Genomic DNA, 27929 nt, shown 5'->3' on the forward strand with positions numbered 1-27929 from the left:
CTCATTGCAAAGCCTGTGTTCAATCCATAGTACTAAAAACAAAGGTGTAGAATCTAATGAAAGTGAAGGGTAAGTGGGAATATCATGTGTGGTAGAGTCATATTGAACTCAACATTTTCGAGAGCCTCCTTTTCCTTATCTCCCTTTTCGTATCCTTCGTGTATAAGCCTTTCTTGGGATCAAATTTAGTCTTACTGAATTGGTCTTACTCATCTTTTTTTCTAGTATTGAGGACTGAACCCAAGGCCTTCAAACTAAGTTATATTCTGAGTATTTTTATTTTAAGTGCTTTTTATTTTATTTTATTTTTTTATTTTAAGACTGTGTCTTGCTAAGTTGTCCCAGCCTGGGCTCAAAATTGCAGTTCTCCTGCCTTATCTTCCCCAGTGCTGGGTTTACAGATATGTGCCACATGCCTGGCTTATCTTTCTATATTCTTGTCTCAGAACACTCTAGACTCACACAGACTGTTAGCAGATATTAACTGATAAGAATTCAATGGGGCTACATCATTTCATGGACTTTATTTAGAAAAATGGTACCTGGTCATTCCCTCCCTTGTGGCTGTTTTATGGTAACCCGCTGAGTCCGTTGGTGTGAGTAGTGGTGCCAGTGGGGATCGAGTGCCAGGGAGGTGGTGATATTCCTTAGGAGTTCTCAAGAGTTTGGAGACATAGAGCCTTCAGTGATTATGGTGTAGGGGTAGTAGGGTGGTGACAGACACCCCATGGTGAATGGATGCCAGGGGGCTCACCTGTGAGAGCTAGGGAGGCTCCATTGTGTTGGTGCTCCAAGGACTGGATCTGGGAGGATGAGCGGGAGGTTTTCGTGTTCCAGGGAAAACAGGCATTGGAGGGAATGATATTTACAGAGTGACTGAGTCGTGAACCACCCTATTTCACGGAAAGTGAAAGAATCAAGTGTGGCCACCGTGTGAGAAAGAGAGAGGCACGATGGGGCGGCCAGGCCTTGGGAAACACTCCCTCTAGGTGCTGGGGGGTTGCGACTTTGGGCAAAACAAGGGGCCCCTAGAATCTTCTAAATGAGATAATTGTATGGTTAGATTTAAATTGTAGAAAATTGCTCTTGGAAACAAGGAGGCTGCAACCCCTCCTGCGTGTCTTCTTGTCTCTGCACTCTCTCCCCTGATGTTTATTCCTTGCAGATAACACAGATGTAGAATAGAGCTGCTTATACATTATTGCTGCTTTAAAAGAATTTTTGGAGTTTTCATTTTCATTTTGTTTTGTTTTGTTTTTGGTACTGGAGATTGAACTCGGCACCTTGCGCTTGCCAGGCAGGTGCAGTGCTACTGAGCTACATCCCTCAGCCCTTTACAAGGATATTTGATTTTTTAAAAAAAGTGATGTATTCTAACACGATTATTGTGACCAACTTAAAGAGATGGTTCAGATTATGGTATTGCAATATCTTTAATTATTTAAACTGATGACCCCATAACTTTGTTTTTCCTTCACGTAGGGTCTGATTAGGGATTGTTTGTACATGAAGACTGCTTTTTGGGCCAATTAAATCCTTGTAAGATCCAATTATATACCTCAAAGAAAAAAGGAATTAAAGACAGAACGTAGACTGTCAAAATATTGTAGGAATAAAACAAAGGAATTTAAAGTCAAATACAGCTTAATTGGGTAGTGATCTCCTGAATGTAGATGGACCCACGCTGAATTGTTTAATGCTATGCAAATTATAGCAGAGACTTTTCTACCAAAGACCTGGTGAACCAAGGAAACAGGAGAAGTTGACAGTAATGCTAATGAGATACTTCTGCAGACTGCCTCCTCGTCTGTGTGGCAGAGTCTGGTGGTTTAAAGTCTAGTGCAGGAAGTTTTATTGTCACTTTGGATAATGCAGCTCTATTCTGGGGGCTTAATGAGCAGTTTCTGGAAAATATTTAACAACTGTATATGAAAAAAAAGCAGTGCCATTTTGAGGACCTTGAATCTTGGTGTGACTGCTGAGTCATCTTTTAAAAAATCTTCCTTTTGTTTTCATGATGGTTAGGAAGGGTAACTCTACTCATTTGGCGGCTGCTTGTACTTTATAAAGCATTCTCTATATTACTTGGTCTTTACAACCACCTTATGTGCTGCTAGTTTTTTAAAAAACAACATAGAACATATTTGAAGTATTTGTTAAGTGCATTTTATTTGGGATATTGGAATAAAATAAACTTCCTATACAATATGGAGGCTTTTAATTAGAGGAGCTGTCTATTTCTGTCATAAATATTATCATTTCTCTGCTGTACAATGCTAAAGGTAGACTACCCAGCCTACCTCACCTTGGCTCGTTGGGAGTAGATGTCTAATGGCTGGTCTTCCAACTGCTTTAGTATTAGAAACTTTAAAAAATTATTATGTAAGATTTATTCTGTTTATCTTCCATTTATATAGCAGTATCCCAGTAGGCAGTGACAAGGGACGTTGGTATATCGCCACCCAGTTGGCGTGTACAGAAGGAGAGAAGAGTCGTGTGAAATTGATGTCACCTTCCACCAGTTTAATCAGCTGTCGATATATTGCCTGTCTAGTTTGGACTTCCTGTTCCCTTGTTTTGAAGCATGCCTAGCAGAACATATTATCTCATCTGTGACTATTACAGGAGATGAGAAATCTTTTCAAATACAAAGTCATTGCTGAAGAAACTTCCTTAATATTAGATAGTCAATTCATATTCACACTTTCTCCAATTTTCTGTCTTTCTAAAATTTGAATTAAGTTTAAAATAGAATGCTTATATTTTTCTTGGAGGTTATTTCTTTCAAGTCTTTTGGACCTGTAGTTTCCACCACCACCACCATTATTCTGTCAATATATTTTGGTAAAGACATTGGGTCATTTGTTGTGTAGCTTTCTACACTCAGGATTGTGCTGATTCGCACCTTATGATAAATATTTTTAAAGGAGCAAAATGAAACAAATAGCTTTATTGAAGTACTTAACCTAAAATAAAATAAATATGTTTGCATTGTCAAGTGCAGTAAGTTATGTCTGTGATTGTGAAGCCATTACAAAAAAAAATAAGATAATTAGCATACAAATTAATATCATTTCAGCGATTCTCAATTCTCTAACACCAACTGGGGGGGGGTCCTACAATTCATTTTGATCCTGACACTATCTTGAATTGGTACAGACTTTCCAGATGAAGTGCTCAGTTCCACAAGCCTGCCTCACTTTAGACCCCAACTGCAACTGCAGTTCCTAGTCTCCCATGCTTCTACCCAGCTGCCTGGGCAGGGATTCCTCTGATGATCCTCTCAAGTTTACTGTTTGACTTAAATGACTCACCAAACTCAAGAAAGTGCTGTATTGGCTTTATTATGAAAGACATATCTCAGGAACAGCAAAATAGAAGAGTTCCATATGGCTGTGTCTTGGGGGAGGGAAGGGCACAGAGCATCCATGCCCCCTCTGAGCTACCACCTTCCCAGCACACCTAAAACTCTCCAAGCACTTCTAGAGCTTTTATTAAAGTAGACATGATTGCTTTGAGCTTTGGCTGTTGGTGATTGAGCTCAGTCTTCAGCACCCAGTTGCCTGAGGTCAAGGATAGGGATTTAAGTAGCAGCCTTCTAGTCTTGTGGCTCTCAGTTGGTTCCTCTGACAAGTAACACCCTTTTAGAAGCTTTCCAGGGACTCATTAAGATGAAGAAATGGAAACGGAAAATATATATGTGAAAAAATGTTCACCATCACTGATAATTTGAGAGATGCAAATTAAAACAATGCTAAGATTCCATCTCCCTTAAGAATGGCTGTTATCAAGAAATTAATAATAAATGCTGGCAGGGCTGTGAGAAGGAATCCTTCTCCACTCTTGGTGGGAGTATAGACTTGTACAGCTACTGTGGAAATCATTGTAGAGATTCCTCAAAAAACTAAAACTAGAGGTTCCATTTAACCCAGCTATTTCTCTTCTTGATATCTTCCTCAAAGAATTAAAAGCATCACACCACAGCAATATATAGTCACTTGTGTTTATAGCAGCATAGTATAATAGCTAATCTTGGAAACAGTCTAAATGCCCATCAACTGATGAATTGGTAAAGAAGATGTGGGGTTTCTTACACAGTGGAATACTACTTTGACTTAAAGAAGGATACGCTTGAGACATTTCTAGCTAAATCAGTGCATCTAGAGACCATACTTTTAAGTGAAATAAATCAGATATATATAAATATAGCATTGTTTTTCTGGTATGAGAACCCCAAAATGTAAATAAGGACCAAAACATAAAATAGATATTGGGAAATGGGATGAAAATGTTCAAGTGAGAAGGGGAACAAAGGTGGGAGGAAGGGGAAAGGAAAAAAGGGACAAGAAGAAAAAGAATGGAAGGAAAAAATGGAAACAGCTTTTGTAGATAAAGAGGGGAGGGGAGTTGAAGAGTGCAGAAGGGGATGGGGAAAAATAGAAGCAACAAGATGTATCATGTGCAGTGCAAATTCCCTGTGGTTAATGTTACCTATCTATCTCCATCTATCCATCTATCTCCAGTAAAATAAAAAGTTAATTTGTTTTTTATTGCCATATGATAGTTCATTATACTGATATTCACATTTATTTATCCATTCATCCACTGTGAACACACACTTGTTTTGTTTCCAATTTTTTACCATCTCAGATAAATCAGTTAAAATACTCATGTAAAAAAATATTTGTAGGGATGTATGCTTTCATTTTCCTGGCCTGAGTACTTGGGAATGGATTAGATGGGTCATATGTTAGGTATAGTTTAACTTTTTAGAAACAGTAAAGCTGTTTTCCAAAGTGTTTGATTTTACGTTACCACTAGCAGTGTAAGAGAATTCCATTTATTCCATGTCCTTGCCAGGGTTTGGTATACTCTCGTCTAATTTTATCCACTCTAATAGTGTGTGTAGTAGAATCTCATTGTGGTTTTAATTTGCCTTGTCCTAATGATTAAGACTGTTATAATTCTGTTCATGTGTTTATTTATTATCCATATATCTTCTTTGTGAAATGTATGTTCAAATCATTTGCCCAGAGTCTTAGTTACTTTTCTTCCTGCTAAGGCAAAATACTCACCAACCAAAGCTAAAGGAGGAAAGGCTTATTTGGCTTATAGTTTATAGAAGTTTCAGTCCATAGTCAGCTGGCTCCAAGGCAGGGTGGCATGGAAGAGAGGCATCACAGAGAGAAATAGTCTTCAGCAAGCAGGCAGGTGAGAGCACATTAACCCTCTTTTGTCCCTTATATTTTATGTGGGCTAACCATCCTAAGGTATATGTGGCACTCACACCCTTAATCCTAGCCAGAATTATGCCAGACCAATCAGTGGACTGATTTAGTAATCACACACCCTTGATCCCAGCATTACACTCTAGACCCGGCCACCTCTGAAAGGTGCCTCCCTGTGACTACATGAGGCTTTGCGGGGGACATTTAGACTCAAGCTGTAACACTCAACTCTAACTGAAATTGTAATTTTTTTTCTTCTTGAGTTTGCAAAGTTCTTTCTATATGTTAGATATAGATCACAAATCGGGTATATCATTTGCCAGTATTGTCTCAATCTGTGTCTTATTTATTCATTCTTCTGCTTTTTCAGAGTCAAAACTTTTTAGCCCTGATGAAATCCAACACCAATTTTCTTTCATTGTTCATTGTTCATACTTTTACTGTTATGCCAGAAGTCATTTTTTAACCCAGCCACAAAAATTCTTTCATACGCTTCCTTCAAAATTTTGTAGCTCTAGGCTTTATATTTAAATTTGATATATCCCAAATTACTTTTTGTATGTTGCATTGGAATAGCAGCCACATCAATTAAAACACAAAATGTTAAAAATACAAATAGGACTTGAATAGTTTATTGAAAAAATTCTATTTAGAACATAAGCTCATACTCGAGTCTTAGAAAAAAATAAAGATGCAAACATAGTAGATCTTTGATTGTTAAAGGGAAATTAGACTTTTTAAATTAAAAAATTCTGTTCCAGGCAAGACTCAAGTAAAGTGTATATATTTCCATAATGTAATAAGTACTTCTGGAATCATTATCCAACCTGGGGACAAAGATAATTGAGTTATTTTATTTAAATGAGTTATTTATTTAAATGAGTTCTTTCCTAATTCATCCTCTGGCTCTCTGTTCTTTTCTACCTGATTTCACAACTTACTGTAGAACTATAGTCATCCACACAGTGCCACCAACATTATGCCACAGCCTAAGAAATAGGCTTAAAATCCAATGGACCAGAATATAGAGTCCTCATATTTATAAACCCTCATATTTACAGTCAGTTGATTGTTTAAAAGGTGCCAAAGCATTTTAGTGGAGAAAGGATAGGAATTTCAGCAAATGATGCTAGAGCAACTGAATGGCCACATGAAAATCAAAGATGGAGTACTACTCAGCCATAAAGAAGAAACTAGAGACATTTATAGCTAAATGGATGCACCTTGAGGTGATACTCAAGTGAAATAAATACGACAAACAAACATGTATAAATACCAAATAGTTTCTCTAGTGTGAGGAACTGAGAGTGTAAATAAGGACTGAAGGGTATAATAGACAATATGAAATAGGAAGAAAAGGGGCAAAGGGGAAGGGGAAGTGGGAGGGGGAGGGGAAAGAAAGAAGGGAGTGGAATTAATATGAGAAAAAGAAAACATGGAAACAAAGTCTTTGGAGATATGGAGGGGTGGAGGGGTAGAAGGGAGGGAAGGGGAATAGGGAAAAAATAGCCAAGATGGATTATGTGAAGGTGCAGTTTTCCAATGATGAATGTCATTATATTGTATACGTTAAATGTACTGATAAAGTTAATTTTTAAAAATAAATAAATACAATTTTATTATAGCCATAAAAAACAAAGACAAAAACAAACAAAATGAAGCTTACTTTCCACCATACCACAAAACAAGTAAAACTACATTATAGAGCTGCATCTAAGTGCAAAAACTATAACACTTCCAGAAAAAAAAAAATTAGGAGAAAATCTTTGTGACCTCTGATTAGCAAAGATTTCTTAAATATGACACCAAAACGACAGTTCATGAAAGAAAAATATGAATAAATTGGGTTTAATCAAGATTTTAAAAACCTTGCCCTTTTTTCACAAAGCAAATTACAAGTCAAATTATAGATTTAGAAAATATTTGAAAATCACCTGCATGATGAATGACTTGAATCAAGAATATATAAAGAACTCTCACAATTCAAGAATAAGACATCAGTCTGCCTTAAAATGGGAGAAATATATAAATAAACATCTCACCAAAGAGGACACATGGATGGCAAATAAGTTGGAGGATAAAAAAGCTTAGCATCATTACTCATTTGAGAAAAACACAATGAGGGCCAGGGATTTAGCTCAGTGGCTCCACACCTGCCTGGCACGTTCAAGGTCCTGAGTTCAATTCCCAGTACTGGGCGGGGGAGGATGAACAATTAGATAGAACTTCATGCAAACTAGAATAGGTGAAATAACAAAATCAGAAAGAATTTTTAAGGATGTGAAGAAACAAGAACTCTCCTATATTCCTTTTGTTTTTAGTTTATTGGTACATTTTAGGTATACAGTACAGCTACATTCATTATTGGGATCTTGTACCTTTACATGACAGGTCTTGGTTCTCATTTTTTCCCCTTATACCTACCCTCCTTTCACCCCCCCTTCTGTATTTATAAATACTTTATTTCCATTTTCTCATTTTTTTCCTTTTCCCTTATTACCTTTCCCCTACCCTTCCCATTTCCCCTACACCTTTAGCCCTTTTCTTCCTATTTCACATTGTCAATTATACCATTAGAGCCTTATTTACAATTATAGTTTTTCACACCAGAGAAACTATTCGGTATTGACACATGTGTGACTTATTTATTTCACTTAAGAGTATATCCTCCATATGCATCCATTTTCCTATAAATGACTCTAATTTCTCACTCTTTATGGCTGAGTAGTATTCCATTTTATAGAAAAACCACATCTTCTTTATCCAGTGTCCAACTGATGGTCAAATGGGCTGTTTCCAAGTTTTAGCTATTACAAACTGTGCTGCTGTAAACATGAGTGCGCATATATCACTGTGGTATGATTCTTTTAATTCTTTTGGAAAGATACCCAGCAGAGGGTTGGCTGGGTCAAATGGAACCTCTAATCCTAGTTCTTTGAGGTATCTCCATATTGATTTCCATAGTGGTTCAAGTGAAACCTTTCTAATTAGGTTTCTTGTGGCTTATTGGTATACAGCAATGTGACTTTACCAAGTATTAGTTATATGTCCAGAGAACTTTTGCTTTTTGATTTAGAGAGATGCTTCTTAATTGATGAAAAGAATTCATATGGTACATGTTTGAGTGTGCTTGGGGCTGAGGTGTGTGCGTATACACTCACATATTGTGGGCGTTTTACAGGGTGGTGGTATTGAGGGATGGTTTTAAGGTCCTTAGGTTCTGTCTGTAGTCAAGTTTCTGTGTACAGGGTTGGCCCTGTAGAGAGTGGTGGCTAGAGCCGGGAAGTTGCCAGCCGTTAGTCTCCTCAGCTGTTTCTGGCAGTTCTGGTGACCATCAGAGGGGTCTCTCTCCAAGTTCGTATCCTCACAGACAGACACCTGCCTGTTATTTGTCCTGGGGCTGCTTACTCATGCTGCCAGCTGCGTTGGTAACGATGTACCACTCCTGTTTTTCAGTATCCGGAGCGTGATGCAGAAATACCTTGAGGAGAGAAATGAAATAACCTTTGACAAGATTTTCAATCAGAAAATCGGTGAGTCCTACTTGGTCATCTGGTATACTGTAATTACCATAGTGAAATCGCTGATGCCCGAATAGCTTATAAATGTAGCTCCTAATATCCTGCTTGATACCCATTTTAGTTACAGGTGGGAATGAAGGCCATTTTGCATGATTAGTAGGATGATTTATGGTTACTTATATGCCTACAGTACACTAATATGGTGTAATAAACTATTGGGAAGCAGACCAGATTGAGTCTGAATTTTAAGGTCGGAGGGTGGGGAACGGTTCCCTGAATTGAAGTGTGACTGAACAAACTGAGTTCACCTTTTGGTGAGTGCAATGCCAATTAAGCACAGCCAGCAGGTAAAAGTGAAGAAAAGTTTATTGCTTGTAGCAAGTAAAGAGATCACTGAGAATAATGCCCAGGGCTTTGTTAAGAGGAAATTTACACAGATCCACGTTGGAACGACCCATTGCTGTACAGGAGGAGGCACATTCCTGAGGAGGCTCCCTTGTTCACCATACTTCTTCATACTTTACATTTTCAAAGCTGAGGGACAGAAATATGCTCCTAGGGTTTAGCATTATAGTGAGACTGTTCTCTTTTTGCTGTCCTGGGAATTGAACCCAGGACCTTTGCACTGAGCTATATCCTAGCCCTTTTAAAATTTTTATATTTGAGACAGGGTCTTGCTAAGTTACTCAGTTGCTCAGGCTGTGCTTGAACATGGATCTCTCTGCTTCAGCCCGTCAGAGTGTTGATATCATGGGTGTGTGCCACCATGCCTGGCGTAGTAAGAGTATAATGAGCAAAGTTTACTCACTTAGAAGAGTCACAGGCAATTTTGCAGTTTAAACCTGTTCCTCATGGTTTCCTCTGGAAGGCCTTATCTGAAACCAAAAAAATCAACACTTGAAGGGCTGTCAGGAATTCTGTAGAAGGGCTGCTTCTGCTTCTCCACAAGCACAGGTGCGTAATGGTAGGACTCCTGCCCAGCAGCTACCAAGGATGTGGTACTGGCAACCAGACAAGCTGCTCTTTCGGGCTCCTTACCAGCCACCCTCCTTCAGGACCCGTGTCTTCTCCCAAGGCCCCAGCTTCTCTCCTGCTACTGTGCTCTGGTGGTCACAGGGTTGGCATTGGGTCTCTGTGAGCATCATATTTCTTCAAAGGTTGGCTTCTCCTTCCAAACAGGGGATGGATCCCTTAATGTCATCGGTTTTTGTGGCATGTGGTCTTGTCTGCTATTCCTGATGATTAGGACCACATGCTTGGCTCCTGTTCCTGTGACTCTCTTCGGTCTTGGCTGTGCAGGTCAAAGGGACTCCCCAGTGTGCACACATAGGTGAGGGACAATCTCTCAATGGTCAGTGTGGGTCTTGACCCCTGCAAATGTGTCTTTGTGTAGGGGGCTTTGTAATTGCCTTGCAGTTAGTGCTCAGAGAAATTAGGATTGCCTAGGAATTACTTCAGAGTGGAGTTTTAAAGCCTATGAAGAAAGGAGATGTTGTTACATTTTCATCTGACTTCTAAAACCTGTCAGTTTGTTTACAGGTGACTCTCAGAGGGGTTAGGTAGGACCTATAGTTTACATGCCTTCTTTTTTCTCTTTCACTCCCCAAAGATAGTTCCTACTGTCCAGAAATTTCCTAAACTACTTTATTTGTTAATCTATTTGGAGTAGTAAGATAAACTGATAATTCAGTGTTGGGAAATCAGATGTTCCTTCCTTTGCATTTTGCTTACCTCCAACAGTCACTTAGGTGGTTTATTGGGGAGCTGAGGGTCCCTCTTAATTTTTGCATTATATTATTTCTGGAGGAAATTATTTAAATACTAAGAAATTAAAGTTCCCTGGAACTCTACTTTTGTATGTACATATTCATGGATTCCATATCCTTGGATTCTATCAACCATGGATTTTTTAAAAGGTGGGTGTGCATGTGCATGTGTGTGTATATTAAAGAAATGGATCTATACTGAACGTGTACAGATGTTCTTGTCATCAACTATTCTCATGGCATTTACATATTATTAGGTACTGCAAGAGATGTGGAGATCATTTAGAGTGTTTGGGAGGATGTGTATAGGTTCTGTGCAAGTACTCCACCATTTTATATAAGGGATGTGAACATCTGTGGGTTTTGGGTCCCATAGGGTCCTGAAACCACTTCTCCTGGGATAGTGGGTGGCAGCTGTCCTTCTCTTTCCTTGACTAACAGGTAGATCTTTTTGAGACAATATTCTCTGAGATCTTTCTGGGCTGCCCTTTCATTTACAGATAAGGAAAATAGGCCCTGGGATGGGACATGACTTGTTCTGATTACTGGAATTTTAAAGAAGGGATTCTGATAGGTTTTTTTAAAAATTCATATCCACCAGAAACCAGTGTGGAAAGTCTCTGGGTTTCTGTAAATCACTTTTTAAAATAGGTCTAGTTTGCAGGAAGTAGTCCACAAAAGTGGTCTTCCATAGATGTAGTTGCTGTTTCTTCTCCCTTTCCTCTCCTTCCTCCTTCCCCTTTTTGTTTTTGATGGTATTGGAGGTTGAAAGCAGGGCCCTTACACAGAACTATGTCCTTGGACCTTTTAAATTTTTATTTTGAGATAGTTTTGCTTTGGTTTTAGAAAGAATTCTGCTTAATTGATGAGTAGAATTTGTATGATACATGTTTGAGCACACGTGGGGCTGGTGTGTGTATGTGTGTGTGGTTTGTGTGCGCGTGTGTGTCTGAATTACCCAGGCTGGGCTTGAAGTTGGCAGTCTTCCTGCCTCAGCTGCCCAGAGTGCTGGGCTTGCAGGTATGTGCCCCCAGATCCAGCTGAGATGAAGCTTCTATGATAAACATGAAATACAGTGATAAAAAGGAGGCTACGCGAGGCCCAGATGTGGGTGAGGTATGGTCTCTCTGTGTTCTGGGAAGCTAGTGGCCTTGCCCCTCGCAGCACCTCCTGCACACCCCCAGAATGCTGTTGGGAACAAGTAGATAGCAAGCTTTCCTCTCAAGTAGTCGTTGCTGCTGCTTGTCATTTACATGGTCTTTACCTCACTCCCATTTCTCCTGAGTCTGTACTAAAAACTACAGAATATGAGAGAGAGGAAAGCTCTTTGATAGGGAAGGGGAGATGTATCTATTTGTTAGTTGACATTTTCATATTTATTTTTAAAGCTTTATTGAAATATATTTCACATCAGGTAAAATCTGCCCACTCAGTGAATATACCCAGTTCTGTAGTTTCCAGTATAGTCACGCAATTGGGCAGCTCTCCCCACAGTCTGATTTTAAAACGCTTTCATAATTTTCAACAGAAGCTCTGTGCCCATTACCTGTTCCCACTCGTCCTGCCCCCTGACTCTGGCAACTACTCATCTGCTTTTCCCCCTCACAGGTTTGCCTGTGTTGGACACACACAGAGATGGCTTCATGCACCAAGAAGCTCCCACACTTGGCATCTGTCAGCGTGGTGCTCTGCGTCTGTCTGTGTGGTAGCATTGGGTGAATCTGTGTTTCTTCTACAGTAGAGTAATACTCCACTGTGAACGTACTGGGTTTGCTTATCCATTGTCAATTGATGGGGATTTGGGTTGTTTCTGCTTCTGGGTTGTTTTGGATAAATTCCACTAGGAAAGGAAAGAGCTTTTGCCATGACTGAGCAAAGATTCTTTGTGAAGACATAGCTGGCAGACAGTGGTAAACCTGCTTTCCTTGCACTTGTTCTAGCTTTTGCAGTGCACGAAGGATTCTCTCTTCCTCTGTGTTTCTAATCCCCTGTCCCTTCTGTAACCCTTTTCCTGTCTGCCATACCCCGAACACATATCCAGACCCCAACACATATCCACACTCCCAACACATATCCAGACCCCCAAATGTCTCTTTTATTGTTTGCGTTAAAATTGGACCAGACTCTGTCCCCAGAGCTTTTGATCTGACTACGTAATGATGTTAATGTGGACTCTCTCTTTGTTCAGTTGCAGATTTGTCCTCAAGAGCAGCCTCACTGACACTGAGAGGCTGTGCATTTTATCTCAATTAAGCTGTTAAATAATTTAAAATGGTTTGAATACATAATTTTTCTCCCCTTTCCTCCAGTTTGTGAACTCATAGCTGGCTAGGAGAGGCTGAGTTGATACTCGAAGGTCACAGTCACAAGGAAGGGTGGTGATGACTGGGGACAAACAGGCTGGACACAGCTGTGCTGTCTGAGGGTGCTGTTTACCACGTCTCCTGCCTGTCTGCCCATCCCCTCCTTCTGTTCTCCCCTTTGGGCCTAGGATTAGGGATGTGGGAAAAATGGAAGGCACGTTGTGGTAGGGGCACTTGTCTGACCTTGGAATTCTTTCTGTTCTCCTTATCCTGCACCCTCCTTCTCTCTGTCCTTCTTGGTTCTTCTGTGTTATTTTTTTCAGGACTGAATTTGCATTTTTCCATTCAGCTTTGCCCCTTCCCTCTCTCTATTTCTCTGTGCTTCTCTTTTTGCCCTCCTTCCTTTCCTGTCAGCTCCTTTTGTCTCCTGTAACCCGTCAAGATCTCCCATGCACAGGATCATGGAGGCATCTGGGGACTGCACTCCATGCATGGTGTGGCTGATTTGTGTAAAGGTGTATGACAGAGGCATGGTGCATGCCTACCATCCTGGTGCTCTGAGAGGTGGAGGTCAGACAAAGGAATTCAGTGAGACCTGGTCTCAAAATGAATGAATGAATAAAGTAAAATAAAATATTTTTAAAAGGGAGGATGGAATAAAGTCTTTCAGTTACATGGCCTCTCAGTCTTTGCTGAGATAACCAGTGATTTGCAGACCTGTTGGCCTCTCCCTCGGGAAGTTGTTGATTCATTAGTTTCCTTTTCTATAAAAGTGATGGATCCATCTATAATGATGGATCTGCTCTGTGGACTGTGGTCAAGACTCAGCAGGCAATGTATGGGAAGTCCTAGTTACTCAGTGGCTCTTGGCAGATGCTCAGTGAATACACTGTCCAGTAAGATTGCTTATTTAAAACGTTTTTCATCATGCGCAAAAGTAGATCAAAATATGAACCCATCAGTACATACCCATATACTGTACTATATTTATATCACCTAGATTTGACATTTTTTCAACATTTTGTTATCCTTTTTTTTTCTATTCTTTTTGGTTACTGAAATATTTTTAAACTATCAGCATTTCGGCCTTGTCTCCAGCACTAAAAAATATAAGCACTTTCTTAAATAACCACTATAGCAGTGGTGGCAAACCTATGGCACCCACGTTACTGTGTTTTTCTTTTAAGACAAAAGATGTTAATGTAGAGGGTTTTTGTTGTTTTTTCTAAATCAAAACCTCAGTGTTCAGGTTTAATTGCAGCATTGGCACTTCGTGATAAGTTTGGGGTTGCAGTTTGATACTCGGTCTCTAAAAGGTTTGTGATCACTGCTCTATACTTTTGCCCAACCAATTATATCAATGATATTCATGATTTCAGTGTACTCTAATATTGAGTTTATGTTCAGAGTTTCAGATGATCTCAAAAATGTCCTTTTGTTCTTGGTTTGGAATCAGAATCTAAATGCCATTCTCATATTGTAATTGATGGTGATGTCTTTTTTAATGCAAAACAGCCCCAACACAAAGATATGTTGAGTTATTCTGTCATTTTTGTGTTTTCTTGTGGGAGCATTGCAATTGTACTTCTGTTTCCAGTATGTCCCATAGACCGACAGTTCACTCCAACAGCTCAGTTAGCTTTAGCTTGAGTGTTTTTGACAAGAAAGTTATCATAGTGGGCCTGTGCACTTCACCACTAGGGCACGTGAAACATAGGAAAACAGAAGTTGTCTTTTTTCTAACTTGAGCGTGACTTCCTCATTCTGTGTCATCTGCTCTTTATATCTCTTTAGTTAAGGATCTTTGACTAAAGCAATTATTTTATTAGGGAGCTGCAAAATGGTGAGTTTCTTACATTGTGCTGTTCCCTCTGTGCTTGTCAGTTTTACTCATTGATAAAGGCTGTCGAGTTGACTTGAAATACAGTTTTTGCTATAGGGAAGGCTGGTAAAAGGGGCAGGATTCTAAATTGACCCCATAGCCTGGCTTCCTAGTTACCCTGTGAATAACATGGCTGGTGGAGAACATGTACTGTAAGTAAGGGTGTTATTTGGTTGGCTTTGTCTGCTCACATGAGCCCTTAGGAATTAGCAGATGTCCTTGCAAAAGAGGAAGTCAGTGAGATTGGAGGCATCATAGAGATTCCAGACACTGCTGCTGGCTTTGTAGATGGAACCATACAGGAAGAGGAATGTGGGTGTTCAGTAGAAGCTAAGAGTGATCCCTTGCCAATATACAGCAAGAGGACAGAGACCTTAGCCTTGCAACCATAGGGGACAGAATTCTGCCAACAACTTGGATGATTTGGGGGGCAAATTCCTTCCCAGAGTCTCTAGACCAGTGATTGCGAACCTTGTAGAACTCTCAGTGATAAACTAACAGCCTGCCACAGCATGCATGCTATAGGTTTGCTACCACTGCTCCAGATAAAAATCCAGGCTGAGAGTGGCTTTGTGAGGTCCTAAGCAAGAGCCCAGCTGAGCTCACTTGAGTATCTGACCTACACATTGGGTGATCATAAAGGGTTGCTGTTTTAAAGTCATTAGTTTGTGATGATCTGTTACATACACAGCAATAGAAAACTACAAGGAGGATAAATGCTGTGTTAATTGCGAATGTTCAAAACAAAAAGGTTAAGTGATGGCTACTTCTGTTTACCTCCTCCACTTTATATAGAAATTATGTATCTTAATGACTAATTTGCTGTCAAAATATTTGCATATGTTAACATTAATTTAGAACTTTTGGTTTGGCTCCTTAAAAGAAAAGAGATGGTTTTAAAGGTACATTGGCTATGGAATAGACAGTGAAATCAACTTGTCATTTACAACTAAGATTATTTTGTTTCTACTTTTCTTCTGTAGAATATGTTGAAGTTATAATTTTATCATGTGGAAGGGAGGTTCCTGGCATTTGATAAGTTCATCTGTCTGAGGACAGTTTGCTTCAGCATCTCTGCCTGCATATTCTCTCCTATCAAGGGGGGATGTTCACCTTACAAGGAAACTGCAAAATACATACTTAATGCATAAAATATGCACATTTATTTTCTTTTTTCTGTGTGTGTGTGGTACCGGGGATTGAACGAACTCGGGTCCTTGTGCTTGTGAGGCAGGCCACCGAACCGCTGAGCTAAATTCCCGGCCCATGCACGTTTATTTTCGTGTATATAATACCGTGATTGATGAAATAGTATATCACACATTGCCATGGAAGTAATTTCATGCTACAACACTGACTTCCGAGCTTAATCCAGAGTTTCAATATTAATCTGCTGGATTTGTGTGAAATAATTTAGTATCTGATACAAGATTTTTGGTAGGGAAAAATTTTGATTTTTTTTTTTTTACTTCTTTAAAAAGACAGCTTTATTGGGATATAGTTTGTATGCTTAAAATTTGTCTATTACAAGTATATATGTAGTTTGATGATTTTTTTAAATAAATATCTAGAGTTGTGCAACCATTACCACAATCCAATTTAAAAGCATTTCTAAGCCTCACAGGCTTCTCACAGTTTACACCTTGTTCTATTCTCAGATCCAAGCAACCATGAATCCACCTTTGGGTTACCATTTCTGGACGTGTCTTAAAAATAAAATCATACAGTATGTACTTTATAGTCTGCTTCAGGCTTATTTAAATTATCACAAGGCTTTTTCTTTGTTTATTTCTTTTGTTTCTTTGTTTTGGAGACAGAGTCCTGCTGTATAGCTAAAACTGTCCTTGTACTCACTATGTAGCCCAGGCTGCCCTTGAACTCATGATCCTCCTGCCTCAGCTGCCCAAGTGCTGGCATTATAGGTATGCACCACTGTGCTCAGTTTTAAGGTTAAGTTTTCAGTTCTCATCTGTGTTGTTGTGTGTGTCAGTACTTAATTTCCCTTTTGTCTCAGAATAGTATTTCATTACATGGACATACCATACGTGTTCATCCAATCACTAGTTCATTGACAAATGGATTATTTCCACTTTGGATCTATTATGAACAAAGTTGCTGTGAATATTTTACATGTCAATTTTTGTGGATGAAGCATTTTCATTTCTCTTGGATACATATCTCGGAGTAGAATTCCTGGGTTGTATGGTACATTTATGATTAACTTTTTTTAAAAATTAAGTTTATCGGTACATTTTAGGTGTACATAATGGTCACATTCATCATAGGGAATTTTCATTTGTACGTGATATATCTTGATTCTTATTTTTTCCCATTCCTCTACCCTACCCCTCTCTTCATGGTTAGCTTCTTAAAGTTACCAAGTTTCTTTCTACTGTGGCTGTATTAGTTTACATTCTCATCAAATGATGGAGGCTGGGATTGTTCTTGGCTTCCTCACCATCACTTGCTGTTGCAGTCATTTGATGACAGCCACTGTAATGGGTGTGAAGTGGTATCTCACTCTGATTTCAATCTGTGTTTCCCTCAGTTAATGATACTGAACATGTTTGTGTTAATTAGCCATTTTTATATCTTCATTGGTGAAATGTCAGTTTAAATATTTTGCCCATGTAAAACTTTATCTACTTTATTTAACATTTATATGCTTTACACAGATTTTCTTTTACTTGGTGGCCTTTCTTATTTCCTTAATGGCGACTTCTGAAACACAGAAGGTTTTCTTATTGATGAAGTTCAATTTATACATTTTTTTCTTTCATGACTTGTACTTTGGTATCAAATCTGCGACATTTTGCCTAACTGAAAGATTTTCTAACAGAAGTCTGTTGTAGGTTTTTCCTTATGTCTTTCGTTGATTTTGAGTAAATTTTTATTGACAGTGTGACATAAAGGTCTAAAATAGCCCCTTCCCCATCCCAACTGAGGACTAAAGCAAGACCTGCGCACAGAGCTACAAATCTGCCCTTTATTTTATTTTTTTTTATTTTGAGACAGGGCTTCCCTGACCCTACATTGCCCTGGACAGCATTTAACTTTCTTCTTTTTTTTTTTTTTTCCCCGGTACCAGTGATCAAATTTGGGTCCTTCTGCTTATGGCAGGTGGCAGAACCACTGAGCTAAATCTCCAGCCCAGGATTTAACTTTCGAGCATCCTGCCTCAGCTCCCCAGAGTGCTGGCTGGAAATATAGGTGTGTGCCACCCATGCCTAGAAAAATAATTCTTTTTGAGTGTAGATGTCTGCCTCTCTGAAAAGTATTTGTTGAAAAAAACTTTCTTTTCACTACTGAATTGTCTTTGACTTTTTTTTTTTTGGTACTGGGGATTGAACTCGGGTCCTTGTGCTTGCGAGGCAGGCGGCAGAACCACTGAGCTAAATCCCTGGCCCGTCTTTGACATTTTTTATGGCAATTCACTGATAAATGTCAGAATTTACTCTGGATTTTTGTTTCATTTATCTGTGTATTTGTTCTTATGCCAATATCATGCTATCTTAATTACCATAGATAGTTTTTAAATTGGGAAATAAAAATCCCCATTTTAATACTGTGCCTCCCCCAGTTGTTTTTGACTATTTTGGGTTCTTCATACTTCTATATGAATTTTTTTTTGCATCAGATTTTTGCATCAATTTCTATAAAATAAATCCTACTGAGATTTTGATAGAGATTTTGCCTTGACTCTATGTGTCAATTTGGGGAGAGTTAACAATATTATTTTCCTGTTTATAAAAATGTGCTATCTCTACTTTATAATTTCTCTCTGCCCTCCTTTGTAGTTTTCAGTCTTGTACTTTTTATTAAGTTTATTCCTGAGTTTTTAATCTTTTTGATGATGTGAATAGACTTTGCTTTTGGGATTTTGGGGGGGCACCAGAGATTGAACTCAGGACCTTGTACTCGTGAGGCAGTTGGCAGCACCACTGAGCCCTGGCCTAGAATTGTTTTTTTGTTGTTGTTAGTTCATTTTTGTTCATTGCTGGTACATGCAAATAGAAGCTATTTTTGTATAGTTGTCTTGTATCCTGAGCTACTTTATTCTAGAAAGTTTGTGTGTGTGGGAGGATTCTTTAGGATTTTCTACAACCTGTTTGAGTAAAGTCAGTTTTACCTCTTTCTTTCCAATCTGGGCCCTTTTATTTATTTTCAATTTTTACCTTTCACTTAATTTCTTAAATTTTTTATGTTGTCGTCAGTTACATTTAGCATGATTTAAAAGACCATTTGCCTGACTGTGGCCTTTGAAAACTAAAGTATATGTTTCATGATAAAAGGAATATATTGGTAAAACAGAAATTATTGTCTTACACATTTTTTTACATGCAGTACCAAACCACAGATGTACTCAAACAACAGCAACAACAAAAACACAAGTGACACAAGCTAAAACATTTTAGAATTAATTGTTTTATCATTTTCAATGTACAAAGCTGCCAATCCATGTTATGATTTTAAAAAATTACTGCTTGCTGTGTTTTGTACTTTCAAACAAAATAGATGGTTAGAATCTGGGCGGCTTCAGACTCGGGCTCCGGCTCAGTGATGGCAAGTTGAACACTTGCATATGGTGGCAATGAGTGAAATCATCACCTGAGAACTGGCTTTCTTCTTTGTTTTCCCATTTGAGCCTTTGTTTGAGAGCTTGCATTTGTTTGTGTCATCCATCATAACTGGCAAATGTCTCAGGTTCCCACCCCATCTTATCTATAAAACTTGCTCCAGCTCAGAGCAGCCACCTCCTCCAAGGGAAGGAAAATCTGGGCCCCCATTCAGTGCTACATCCATTGTCCATGCCTTTGTGGAGACTCTTAGTGTAGGAAAGAGCTAAAGATCCATTTGTGTTTGCAAACAGCAGAGCCAGACACTGGGCTGAGCATAGCTAATTGGATTTTCAGTTGAAAAGGCAAGGCAGCAATAGGCAGCAAACCTCAGGGGAAACTGAGGTATATTAGGGTCACCAATTCTGCACAGTTGCCACTTGGGTTTCCTATTAAAAAAAAAAATCTACCCAGGGAGGAAAGGCACTGGAGGAGAGCGAAAAGCTATTACTTCAAAACTTCCTGGCAGGGCATTCTTTCTAGCTAAATTCATTCTCCACTCTGGGTTGAGCCAGCCCAGAAGTCAGTTCCCAGTGCCGTCATGAGGTGGGAGATGAGGGCCTGGGATTGCCCTGTGCTGCAGCCTCTGCACCTCGGAAAATGTAGGATGTCTGCAAGATTGGGGTGCAAAAGATAAACAAGATATAAAGGCTGCCCCATTTCTGTGAGAAAACTTGTCTCTTTTCAGAAGTCATCAGTGAAGTTCTGGAAGCAGCCGTAATTATTACTACTTTATTAAAAAAAAAACAGAAAAGATACATTTTACTGATATAGCACAGATCTGTCTACTCACAGCTAGAAATGTAGGCACACTGTAGGATCGTCACTGGATCTTTGTTCTGTGGGCTGGCAAATCTATGTACTACCTTTCCAAAATTGCATTTAATTTCCCTGGAACTATCAAATTCTCATGATTGATAGGAGTCACTATTAGGTAAAGACACTGATGACTGCCTATCTACTAAATACCAGTGAATGTTTCATATGCTGGGAAAACAGTGAGGCTAGGTTCGTTTAACTCCCAGGAAGCCAAGCCTAGATTGGAAGTCATTCTGGATTAGAGGTCATGTGCTAGCTGGTGTATTGGCACATGCCTGTAATCTTGGGACAGCAAGAGCAGGAGGAACGCATGTTCAAAACCCAGCCTGGGCAACTTCATGAGAAGCTGTCTCAAAGTATAAAATAAAAAAGGCTGGGGATATAGCTCAGTGCATGGGTGTAGGTTCCATCTTCAGTAGCACAAAACAAAAACAGAGGGACGAGCTGGGGATATAGTTCAGTGGTAGACTACTTGGATGTGTAAGGTCCTGGGTTCAATTCCCAGAACTGCAGTGAAAACAAAAAAATTCATGTGCTTCTTATTCCTGTGAACATCAAGAATTAAACGTAGCCATTAAGACACATATGGCCTTTCTTTCCCCCTTCATTCTTCCTTCTGCCTTTCTTTCCAGTAATGTATCATCTATACAACTCCTATTCAATATATAATGGCACTGAAATCCAGAATCTGGGGCAGTACACAAGGATCTCTCTGTAGCTGGTCTAATTTATTTGTTTTGCTGAATGCAACATTCACTATCAAATTTGTTTTGAGTACTTTGCTCAGAATGCCTCATTAAACACAAAGGCACACAACAAGGACTTAGCATCAGGCCACAGCAGGCTCCCGTGAACAGCAAGCAACTCATCCTGCAGAACGTGAGTGGCCAAGTACACATTAATGAAACAAGCAGACCTGGGGCATTGCAAGTTGCTGTGATCTGTGGAAGGGGGCTACGGGTCACTCTTTTAGATCCCAAGGCAAATGTTAAGAAAACTGTTAGCTAAGAGGCAACCTTGCAGAGCAGCCAGTATCTGCTGTCACACTGGACTTTGTAGCTCTCTCCTTCCCACATATTTTAGGGGGGAAAAAAAAATCTACATGCTCTAACAGTGTTAGCAAATGAGGAGTTTCACTCTGTATTTCCAGAGAATGCCAAGCAGCTGTGGGCCATCACCTCTGCTATTCACACTGACATTGAGGGGTGATTACACCTTTGCAGGGGAAACCCTATGGGTTAGGAAATTCAGACTGGTGGTGCACTGTTGTGAAATATCCCTGGGTTTCAGCTGCTTTGGAAATAATGTTTTGTGAGAGCTTTATTCCTTTTTACTGATTTATCTTGGTATTTCTACTTCTAGTCAAAATCAAAACTGAGAAATGTAGAAGTATACTGGAAGGTGATTATTAAATTTAGTTTGAAATTATTTCTATAAATTCAGTCATTCATTGAAAAATGTACCTCGGCACTATACATTCCTTTGGTTTGTTTGCTTGTTTGGTTTATTTTTTGTTTTTGTTTTTTGCCGTACTTGGAATTGAACCCAGAGTATGCGCCTACTCTTGCTAGTACAGGGAGTGCCTTAGTGAACAAAAGCTGAAAACCATGCCCTTGCAGAGGTAACATGCCTGGGGGGGTGGCTATGCTCTGTCCCCCGCAGTCACACATTTGGAGGGCCAGGAACACTAGGGCCTCCAAGAGAAGCAGGAGGGCTGGTGTGTGTGATATTTTATTTTCCAGTGGGCTGATGTAAGGAAGCACCACTTGGAAAGGGCAGTGTGCAGAGACCTGGGGGAGAAAGAGAGCTGAGTGTTGTGTGTTTAGGTGCGGGATGCCGGTGCCCAAGGTGCAGCTATAAGAGGTCAAAGACCCTGGGCTGGAGCTGAACAGTGGGAGGCCACAGTTCAGGGAGCCTGGAGAGAGGGAAGGGCAAGTGCAGCGTGGAGGAAGCCTTGGAGACTGTCCTAAGGAACATGATTCTCTTGGGAGTGAGATAGGACCAGGACAGTTTGAGCATGGGAGTGCCACAGTCTGATTCAGCTTCTGTGTAGGACTCAGCTGGGGAGGAAGGACCTGCATTTTAGAACCCCCCGAGGAAGCCAGAAGCCCAGACAAATAATTCTGGCTTTTGGACCAGGATGGTAGCATTGAGATGATAAGAAGAAATTGAATTCCAGATTTTGAAAAGAGAGCCCACAGGGTTTGTAAAGAATTATATGTGGTATAGAAATCTGTAGTGCATTGGGGATATGGTAGGGGAAGTGAATGTGGTGTCTCCACTTCAGCGAGAGTTGGAAGGTAAAGAAAAGGCTCCCACAAGAGGCTGAGGGTGTTGGGGAATGCTTTTGTCTATCCTCTTGGCATTAAGGTGACTCGATTGGCACAGGGGCCACTCACTGAAGTGCTGTCCTGTGTCCTTTGCATTTTGCTAATATGGTATTTTTTTGGTCAGCAGAACACTGAGAGCTTTGTCTTAGCCTGACAGTTTTCTGCTTGAGTGGAGAGAGGAGCCTCTTTGCCTGTAGGTAAGAAGAGAGATCCCAGCAGAGCACTCACACACTGTTCCTAACCTGAGGATGCACAGAGAACCAGAACAACTTTGTAGAGTAGCAACTGTTCTTACTTGTAGAATGCTCTTACTTGCCAAAGAAATTCTTTCAATTAGAAATTTCACTTATTTGAGCATGAAGGAATGACTAAATTTTTTGAAAAAAAAATCATTGTTAGTCTTCAGAGTTTGCTCTTTAGGAATCTATTTCCTTTCTTACACTTAATGACCATTGAAGAAGATGAAAAGTAGTTTTCTTTTGTACTTTCTACATTTAAGCTGAACAAAGAAGAGTTCAGAAAAAACGAATAGAATAGCTGAGTGGAAACATTGATTTGAAGGTTTTTCCTTCATTTTTGCTTTTCTAGCTTATTATTTCAGAACATGTCTTGATTTCTTCCTTACTAGATACCAAAGCCGTAAGAACCTATTGTTACGAGTTTTTCTCCTTATTTACTTATAAATATGCTCTCTATTTATATTCTTCTTAAAACAATTTTATGGATATGGAATATGGATATAATAAAAAGCATCCATTTGAAGGCTAGTTTTGAGCTTTGACAAATGTATACATCATGTGCCTGTGACTATAATCCATATAGGGATCACTGGCATCATTTAAAAAGTATCCTGTGTTCCCCCAGCCCAGGCAGCCAAGACCTGCTTTAACTCACAGTAGATTGCATTTACCCTTTCCAGAACTTCACATAGATAGGACTGAACAATATGCACTCGTGTCTGGCATGTCGGGCATATGTAGCATAATGTCTTTGAGATTCATCCATGTTGCTGCTTGTCTAAGGATTTAGTTTCTCTTTTTGCCAAATAGTGTTCTATTGTATGGACTTAGCACAGTTCACTGTTCATGGATACGGGGTTTTTTCCAGTCTGGTGCTATTGTGAATTGATGGATACTTATGTGCAAGTCTTGTTGAGAACACACTCTATCAATTTTCTTTGGAAATCGCTGAGGAGAGGAGTTGCTGTACCCTCTGGTAGCTGCACACAGTATGGTTGTTATGTCCTTTTGAAAAACTGACCCTTTTACCATTATGAAACATCCTTCTTTATCTGGTAATATATTGCTTTGAGACCTGCTTTGTCTTGTGTAAATCACTTTAGGTTTCTTGATGTTTGTGTTTGCATATTCATTCGTCCCCATTCTTTTATTTGCAAAGTATATCTGTATTTAAAGAGTGTTTGTTACAGGCAGAATATAGGTGAGACAGTATTTTTTAAAATCCAGGCAATCTCTGCCTTTTAATTTAGAATTGTAGGCCATTTACAGTTTCATAGTTTTAGGCATAATTGAATTTGAGCCTCACATTCTCCTGTTTTCTGTTTGTTCCTTTTTCTGAATTACTTAGAAGTGAGTATGTTTTAGTATGGGATGTTGTTGATAATGCTGACTTTTTGGCTGCTTTGTTTATTTTTCAGTGTTTTGGGGAAGCTTGGCTTGCTTGAGCTCTTGGTACCCTGACTCACAGAGACTCCTTGGTCCACTTGAGTCCCCTCCCAACCTTGCAGAGCAGAAAGTACCTGGAGGCTGAGCTAGTCTAGTCAGGGGCCTCCTAGTTCATTTCTTCTCTGTCATTCAACTGTGGTCATTTCCATGTTTGAAGACATCTCTTTTGTGCAGTTTTCTGGTTGTGTGTGGTGAAAGATTAAGCCTGGTGCTTGTTACTGTCTTTTGCCCTGAAATGTAATCTAATTCTATTTTATTTTATTTTATGGTACTGAGGATTGAATTCAGGGCCTTTAACTGAGCTGTATTTCCAGCTCTTTTTATTTTGAGGCAGAATCTTACCAAATTACTCATTTGCCCAAGCTGGGCTTTAACTTGAAATCCTTCTACCTCAGCCTTAGAGAGTGATAAGATTACAGGTGTGCACTACCATAACCAGCTTGTAATTTTATTTTAAAATAAAATATTTGGCTCTAGTGGGGAAATGAGTTAAGCATTCGAAGCTGGAGCTCCACGTAAGGACTTGGGCATACAACACCTTTGCCATACTTCACAGACCAACACAGAGACAGAGACTGTTTCACCGTCCTACAGCAGCACAGGTAAAGCTACACTCAGAAGCAGCAGCTTTGAAAAAGTCCACAACTGCACAGTGTGTGATGATCACTCTGCTCAAGCTCCAGGTGCCCACCCAGTGCTGTGCCACACGATCTCACATAATCTTCAGAATGACTACCTGTGGGTCACTGTCAGCTCCCTAGCCCAGGAGAGGAGCCAGGGAGGTGAAATGACTCAAAGATAGTAATGAGCCGAGCTAGAATCCGCTTTGTAGAAGAGCTAGAGTCTGTGCATTTCAAGGCCCATGCTCCTAATTGCTTTGGAAAGCTACTAATCTAATAACATTTTTGAAACCGTCCCTCAAACTCTGGGTCAGTTGTCTTAGGGGCAGTGGTGGGATTCAGGCTCCCTGGTGCCAGGACTTCCTCTGCTTGCGGCAGGACCACATGGTAGGATTGATCTGCAAGACTGGTTCTTCCCTCTGTCTTCTCCATCCCTCCTTTCGTCCTTTCTTTCGTCTTCCCTTTCTCTTAGCAGTTGTCCTTCTACCTAATGCAAGAGTGTATCGTGCACCGACAGGAAGTCTGGGCTACATTTTATGAATGAAAAGACCAAGGTCCATTAGTAATAAGAGAGTCAACAAAAACTACACTGTTCACTGGTGCACAGCAGGGGCCAGAATTTAGGTTGCACCACCATGTAGAAGACAAAGGGTCAGCTGACTTGGGGACACTGTGACATCGGCAAAGTAGAATCTTCTTGTCAGTGCCACAGAAACAAGAAAGAGCAGCTGGCATGAAAGAGACTAAGGAGCAATTAGGATAGTTGTTGCAAGTGCATTTCTTAGAGTGATCTAGAGAGAAGGATCATCCCCATAAAGACCAGGAGGAAGAACCCCCCATACTGGGGGCAGTGTTGTCATGAGCTGGGGCTGGAGAACACATAGTATGTTGAGAAATAGCCACCAGCCAGGCTAGCACCGCCACCTGCATGAATAGGGCTTACTGCGTCTGGGGAAGCGCTGGTAGGTGGGTTTTGAGCAGATCTAAATTATGTTTTAAAGTCATTTTAGCCACTTTCTAGAGAAGGAATTGTTGGGGTATATGTGGGGGTGGAAGCAGGGAGAACACTTTGCAGGATCCTCCACGACCCATGGAAATGCAGGGATAGGTGAGTTTGGGATGTGTTCTGGGCCGGAGCTTCAGCTGACTGGTGAAAGTGGGAAGATGATCTGTGGAGAGCGTAATGCCGTCCGGGGGTGTGTAGTTGGGGTTACTTAGTTCTGTAATTTAAGGGGATAGGTTCTATACAGTGTACTTCCTTAAATTATTCAAAACGTTGGAAGGAAAGAAACTAGCTGAAGTGTAGAAAGCTGAAAGGGGACAAAGACACAGGAGCAGTGGCAGAATCAACATGCGCGCCTCCAAACCCACAAAGCGCTCTGCCTCCTAAGTCTCCCTCGGCCTCAGGCTTGTCCTGTGGCTCTCTGCTTCCCATACCCTGTGTGTGCCCGTCACCACCCTGTCTGATGCCACAGCTTCATCCTTAGCCTGAGCAAGGCAGCTCATTTCTGACCCGTGGTCACTGCTGTGGAAGGGTCCCTTCTCGGGTAACACTGCCTTGCCTCCCCCGAAACAAATCCCACACTTCCCTGGTTGTCCCTTGGCCAAAAGAAAAATCCAAATGAACTAACCAACACACATATCCACATAAGTGAACATGCACATGTGCAGGACACACGCAGGACACAGTGAGTGCACAGTGCACACTTGTGCACATAGCACATGTACTTTCCTGCCTTCCTGAGTTTTGTTCTCCATGCCTCCGAGGATCCAGAACATGGCACCTTGTTGACACCCATCTCCCCTTGTCACTCTTGCCCTGTCATTTTCCCTCTCCACTGCTGCCACCTCAGTTCATGCTGTCATTATCCTGACCTAGATATTTCAAGACCTTCCTTACTGGCTACCCTATTTTATTTTTTCCTTTCTGCATCCCTTTTCTAAGTGTTATGCAGTGATCCATGAACACGCTCATATTCTAAACCTGTCCTTAGCCTCCACTGGGGGATAGAGAACCACTTGTGTCTGTCATTCAGGTCACCAGAACCAGCAGCCGTCTCCTTTCCTTTGTCTGGTATCCCAGCTCTCACCTCCACTGCCTGCCTTGTGCTCATCTTGCCTGACTCTTTCCTTCACACCGTGTCCATCTCAGAAGCACCTTCCATCTGGTGCTTCTCTCAAAAGATTCACTTATTCAAGAATTGGCTTATAATTCCTTCTTTCCTATTATAAATACAGTCATCCCTCCCTATCTGCAGTGTCTTCATCTGTAGACTCAAAAGCAACTGCAAATTGAAAATATTTTTCGAGCGTTGCATCTGTACTGAACACGTACCAACTTTTCTCTCATTGTCATTTTCTAAACAATACAGTAAAAAAATCTTTACGTGGCATCTGCACTGTATTGAGTGTTATAAGTAGTTCAGATATTAAAACATACAGGAGGATGTGGGTAGGTTATGTGCAAGGTAGTACACCACTTTCTATAAGGGAATTGAACGTCTGTGTGTTTTGGTATGCATAGGGGGTCCTGGACCCCACCTCTCATGAATACTGAGGGACACTGGAGGTTGCTTTTCTGATGTTCCAGGGACACTGTCTGGAGCCAGTAAGTTCATTTGGCACTTACTGTGGAAAACAGCATTCCTAGGGTGCTCTGATGCCATTTCCTTAACTGAAGTATAAATCCTTGAGATATCAAAGATAGTCTCTTACACTATTTCTTCTTTGTAATTCCATAAAGTTCAGTTTAGCCTGTTTTTGGTTGATTTTCTATTTCAGTAGGAAATGATTTTAACTACCTTTAGTATAAAGGTTTTATTTATATTTATTTGTAGCATTTAGTAAAAAGTGTGTATCTGTGTATGGCGTGGTTTCCTTAGAATGAAGACTGCTGTGTAAGGTGCTGGTCTGTAGGTGACAGGATGAACATCCTGTGAAGTGCTGAGATGAGCAGGCAGGCTGTGGAGAAGCAGCTGTGTCCCTTGTGCTCCCCTAAGAGAAGGGATAAACCGTTGATAAAGCCTGTATTGCTTCCCCTGGGAACATCTTGACTTCTGAGATGGTGTAAAGCTCCAGATATAACTGCTGTACCTTCAAATGTTCTCAACAAACTAACTACAGATGTTCATAGGTTACTGTGTGACTTAAAAGAAAAAC

The 27929-nt window shown here is 40.2% G+C and overlaps 1 protein-coding gene across 2 annotated transcripts in view; it reads left to right on the forward strand.

Annotated features, from left to right (window-relative positions):
* Nucleotides 1-27929, forward strand: part of LOC104859919 (beta-adrenergic receptor kinase 2) — a 135117-nt gene that overhangs the window by 21366 nt on the left and 85822 nt on the right. The window contains exon 2 of one of the 2 annotated variants that reach the window (XM_033758745.1): nucleotides 8685-8761. In XM_033758745.1, the coding sequence (XP_033614636.1) occupies nucleotides 8698-8761 (64 nt within the window). In that variant the 5' untranslated portion in view covers nucleotides 8685-8697. Of the gene's footprint in view, nucleotides 1-8684; nucleotides 8762-27929 lie in introns of those variants that run through there. The other variant, XR_004515246.1, reaches the window with a different exon arrangement.

This window comes from Fukomys damarensis, unplaced genomic scaffold, assembly GCF_012274545.1.
Source record: "Fukomys damarensis isolate Sample0158 unplaced genomic scaffold, DMR_v1.0_HiC HiC_scaffold_34, whole genome shotgun sequence".
NCBI classification, from domain to species: domain Eukaryota; kingdom Metazoa; phylum Chordata; class Mammalia; order Rodentia; family Bathyergidae; genus Fukomys; species Fukomys damarensis.